The sequence below is a fragment of the Cervus canadensis genome, chromosome 11 (genome assembly GCF_019320065.1).
Source record: "Cervus canadensis isolate Bull #8, Minnesota chromosome 11, ASM1932006v1, whole genome shotgun sequence".
Classification (NCBI taxonomy): domain Eukaryota; kingdom Metazoa; phylum Chordata; class Mammalia; order Artiodactyla; family Cervidae; genus Cervus; species Cervus canadensis.
Window position 1 is genome coordinate 75,414,654 of NC_057396.1, and position 5,566 is coordinate 75,420,219.

The following is a 5,566-nucleotide window of genomic DNA, read 5'->3' on the forward strand; positions in this document are numbered from 1 at the left end:
TACTTGCTCTGTCACGAATTGCTTTAGGTTATTAACTTATGTTTACCGAGTGAAATATCCTTCGATTGTAGAATGAGATCATCCTTAGGGTGGCTGCTTCACTGTGCAAGGCAAAGTGACTGAATATGATAATAGATGCAAAGTTGCTTTAGCAACCCTCTGTATAAAGTATGGTATTTGCTGTTTCTTTCTTTCCTCCTCCCCCTCCTTCCAAACCAGGCTGCTCCTGGCTAGGACAGTTCACAGTCTGATTTGGAAGAGGCTATGCCTTCCTCTTGCCAACAAACAGCCTCGCGGGGTTTAGCAGGAGCTTCCTCTGCAGGGCCTCCTTCACCTCCTTGTTGCGGAGGCTGTAGATGAAGGGGTTGAGCATGGGGGTTATGATGGTGTAACAGACAGACACTACCTGGCCGCTGGTATCATCGGTGGATCCATGGGGCTGGACGTAGGTGAAAATCACGGTGCTGTAGAAGATGGCAATGGCCAGGAAGTGCGAGGCACACGTGGAGAGGGCCTTCTCCTTCCCAGCTGCTGAGCGCATCCTCCCAATGGCCAGCAAGACCAGGCTGCAGGAGGTGAGGATGAGGGCAGCAGGCAGATAGGTAACCAGGGCAGAGAAGACATAGAGGATCACTCTTGCCACGGCTGTGTTTGCACAGGCCAGGCGGAGAAGGGGTTGGATGTCACAGAAGTAGTGTGGTACCTGGTTGGGCCCACAGAAAGGCAGGGCAAAGACATTCCCAGTCTCAAGAGCAGAATTAGCTCCACCAAAAGCATAGGAAGCAGCCACCAGCTGGAGACAGGTGCCCCTGGTCATGACAGAGCCGTAGTGGAGAGGTCGGCAGATGGCCGTGCAGCGGTCGTAGGCCATGGAAGCCAGCAGGAAGCTCTCAGCTGTGGCGTGCATCACAAAGAAGGTCATCTGGACCACGCAGCCCTTGAAGGAGATGGACCTGTCAGAGGCCAGGAGGTTGACCAGCAGCTTGGGTGTGACCACCGAGGAGTAACAGACATCGAGGAAAGAGAGGATGCTGAGAAAGAAGTACATGGGACTGTGGAGGTGGGAGTCCGTGAGGACGAGCGCCATCATCCCCAGGTTGCCCACCACGGTCATGGCATAGATGAGCAGGAAGCCTCCGAAAAGAAGCTTCTGGAGGTCTGAGTCATTGGAGAATCCCAGCAAGATGAAGTGGGTGACGGGGGTGTAGTTTCCAGCGGCAAGGGCTAGTTCTCCAGGCGTCATCTGCAGAGGTGAGAACTGATCATCACTCAGACACTTACTACTTCCATAAGTTTGAGCAACTCACTTAACCATTCTGAGACTCAGCTTCCCTAACTGTAGAATAGGTGATGTATTCTAACCTATTTCATGAGGTTTTCATAAGGATTCAGTTGGATCATGCATGTAAATTATATAGCAGAACCAAATTTGTGTTGGTAATAATAGTATTGCTATTCCTCCTTCCTCCCCTCAATGTAATTACTAACTCTACAAATAATTAATCTTTATTTTCTGTTTGGTTTCATGAGGGGAATTATAACTACCTTTGGGGGGAAAAGCCAAGTCTTCTATCCCTAGACTACTTAAGTAATACGTCCACTTTACATTTGGCCGTTTTTCTTTTGTTTTTTAACAGATATTTTTGCCGAGTGCGTCCGCCTGTGCAAGGTACAAGGAGGAAGAACTGCGGGCGAGTGTCAGTCTTCTGCCGGACGCATGGAGGGTCGCGCTCCAGTGGCAGGACATGGGCTGTGGAGGCAGACGGACCTAAGTCTTCATTTCAGCTCGCCTCTAACTGGTTGTGTCTCCTTGGATAAGCTGTATCTTTGTCTTGTTTTTCTTACCTGTGAAATAGAAATAATATCTACGCAGGACTGCTCTGTGGCCTAGATGAAGTGAATGAATGGAAAAGCTCTGAGTGTCTGGAGCACAGAACATCATCAGGAAAGGTGAGGTCCCTTCCCCACGCTCTCGTGCCTGCATCCACACACACAGGTCACAGGACGCAGCGCTGCCAGGCTCCCGGCGGGGTGGCAGAGTCCGGTCACACGACTCGACCTCGGCGCTTCCGGCCCTGTATTCCCGCTTCCTCACCAGGGGCCCTCGGTGATTCTCACATCCACTCTCCCTCGCTACCGCTGCCTCTTGGGTGAAGGACTTCATTTTGCCCGAATGAAAACGTCCATGAGTCTCTCTGGTCCACAGTGAATGTTAATGGTTTTCTTTTTCTCTCCTAAGACGACAGCCAGATTCCCTTGATGCACACAGACACACACACACTCACACTGTCACACACACACTCACACACTCATACATTCTAATACACACACTCACACACACTCTCACACACACTCACACACACACACACGCACACACAGTCACACACACACACTCATACACATACTCTCACACACTCACACAAACACTCATACATTCACACACACACTCACACACACACACACAGTCACACACACACACTCATACACATACTCTCACACACTCGCACACACACCACACACACACTTACACACACACTCTCTCACACACACACTACACACTCACATGCTTACACACACACACTCACACACTCTCCCCCCCCACACACTCTCCCACATACTCACACTCTCACACACACACTCACACACTCATACATTCACATACACACACTCACAAACTCATACACACACTCACACACTCTCACACACACTCACACACACTCTCAGACACACACTCACACACACACTCACACACTCTCACTCACACACACTCTCACACACAGTCATACACACACATGCACACACACACACACTCTCACACACTTACACACACACACTCACACATACACATGCGCACACACACACTCTCACTCTTACACACTCACACACTCACACACTCACACACACAGAGTCATTCAGCTCTGGGTTTAGGCTGAGCCCCTTCATCCTGCTTCCCAGGAGGTGAGGTCTCTGGTCCTCCTCTCCCGCTCCCCCTCTCTTTCCATCTTCCCTGCTCCAGACAGACTAGGTTCCCTCCTGACGTACTCCTCCCGCCCGACTCCCAGAGGAACTCGGGAGTCCTTCAGAGGCCCATCTGTGATCATCCTCACTGATGACCTTGCCTGACAGCCTTGCAGATGGACCCGAGGCTCCCACCTAGTGAAGGGCCTCGGGATGTCCTGCCTCAGCCCTGCCGGGGCCTCCCCTCACCCGGCTGAATTCCCTTCCGTGTGCGGCTCTCATCTGGAGGTTGCATCTGACTCACAGGGATGAATTTAGAATTGCTTACAGGGCTTGGTCAAGGTTTCTAAGTCTCTTTCCCCCCTGCTGGGTTGTTTTGTTTCTCTATCACACTGTAACTTCTGAAAGCAGACACTGTTTTAAGTTTTGTATCAAGAGAATAGCAAATATTTGAACAGTTACAGTTATGCAAGAATGTTTGAACAATTGAGGTTGTTCAGCAGTATTTAAACAATTACTGTTCAAAATAGCATGAAGCATGACTTTGACCATTTAGGATCTTGAAATAATGTTGAAAGACAAACTGACTCCTGTGACTCAGGAGTGAAGGAGCCTGGAAGGAATCTTTGTAGGGAACAGCGAGGGCTTCAGAAAGAGAAGGGACGGGCTGGACCTGGAAAAATGAGGAAGGTGGAGCCTTGTGGAAGGGATGAGGGTGTGCAACAGCCTGGAAGTGGGAATTAACCTCCTCTGTAAACGTTTACTGGGCAAAAAATGCACGGCAAAGACAGTTTGAGCTTCAGTTTCCTCGGTTTCCGTGAGGCAGAAGGACAGCACGTGTCACTATACTTAGCACAGTTCTGGAAACAGGGTAACGCGTTCACTTTCATGCCACTCCCCGTTCGATCATGACCATGTAGTGGGTGGGAGCTGGGAGATTGCCTGGGGACCCCTGAATGCAGTGGGGGCTCAGGAGATGCTGACAGGCTGGCAGAGCAGGGGGTGGGGCGCGTCCAGATTTGGGGGAGAGGAAGGAGAAGAGGACAGGCGACCTCAGCTCTCTGAACCCGCTCTGCTGGGGGACTCAGTAGGACTTCCGATGGACCATCACCCACCTCAGCGGGCGGCGCTCCCACCTGCGCACCTCCAGTGGGAACTCGGGAACCTCCCCGCCCGGCACGCGGGGGACCCCGAGACTCACTGCCACGCCAGCCGTGTCTTTGGGGTTCTCTCTGGAGCTGTTTCTGGAGTCAGAGCTGGTGGCAGGGCACCCGGCTCAGGTGAACAGAGAGCGGCCCTCAGGACTGAAGCTGAGGGCGCCTCCGGTCCTGCCAGTTTATCAGGCTGGCTCTGCCCTCTCCTGACCCCAGGTGCGGTGGAGGCTCAGAGCTCCGGGGAGGCCCTGAAACATGCCGGGTCCTCATCCTCTCCTGGGACCCCGGGAGGAGCAGTCTCAGGGCAGAAGGGATGATCAGAGCTCCAGGGAGGCCCTGAAACACCCCCGGGTCCACATCCTCTCCTGGGACCCTGGGAGGGGCAGTCTCAGGGCAGAAGGGGTGATCCTCTGCAGAATCTGGTCACTTGCTTTGGTCTTGAAGCAGAGAGAAATTAGGGTCTCCTTGAGGGGCTGGCGCTTATGGTTCCATCTCGGCCGCAGGGAGACTCAGTCGGAGAGGTGAGAGCGGTCCTGCCTCCTCCCTGGACTCTGAATTCTGGGTGAAGAGACGTTATCCTGCCCCCTTGGGGGCTTGCTGGAATCTGGAGGCCAGTTTGCCCAGCTATTCTACTAAAGGGCCCAGGGGAGCTCGGCTGGATACTGAGGACCTGCCCTGGGCTGCAACCCTGGAGGCCGAGTCGGTGGCGCTGAGCCCCACGGGGAGCGAGTCTAGGGCGGGGTCAGGCCGGCTGCGCCCCGGTCCTCGCCGGCCCCGTGTCCCAGCCTCGGGGGAGCGCTGAGTGGGTTGGGGACACAGGGGCAGGCGTCCCGGGGCCTGACCCTCCCTGGGAAGCTCTCCTGGCTTCAGCCACCAGGGACTCATCTAAGCAGGCGCTGGGGGCCTTGTTAACAGAATGGGTGGTTTATCTACATTAGCAATTAAAAAAACTGTATTTTCAGAAGTGAAGCTAGCATTTAAGCACAGGAAATGCCAATGGGCGCAAGGAGGAGCCAGGGGAATGGTTAACCTGGAGCAGAAACCACCCGGATCATCTCCCAGGTGTGGCTTTTCCCCTCTTTTCCTCTCTCTGACTCTGCTTTGTGGGTGGCGGGGAGCAGGCCTGCTCTCTATTTGTCAGCTGACTCTGCTCCCCTGAGCCTGACCCTTGATGGCTCAGCTGAGGCTCCTGGAGTGGGGGTGGGGGAGGTTCTGGAATCAGGAGTGTCTGAGATGAAGAGGAGTACAGGGCACGTGACCCAGCGGCTCTCAGCTGAGACGCAATGGTTCCACTCTGCTCTGAGTCAGGCCTGGATTGCCCAGTGGGAAGACCGGGAGCAAAATCTAGGCATCAACATGAAATAAAAAATATATATGGTCATGAAAATAAAGTATCAGGACATGGAGATTTTCTTTAAAATAATCTGGATGGGTGCACGGTGAAAAATGTAAAC

At 53.2% G+C, this 5,566-nt stretch overlaps 1 protein-coding gene across 1 annotated transcript; it reads right to left on the reverse strand.

Annotated features, from left to right (window-relative positions):
- Positions 1 to 262: 262 nt before the first annotated feature.
- LOC122449373 (olfactory receptor 5B21-like) lies at positions 263 to 1,243 on the reverse strand. The gene has a single exon (XM_043480883.1). It carries the CDS (start codon positions 1,241 to 1,243, stop codon positions 263 to 265), a length of 981 nt encoding a protein of 326 aa, XP_043336818.1.
- Between the last annotated feature and the right edge of the window lie 4,323 nt (positions 1,244 to 5,566).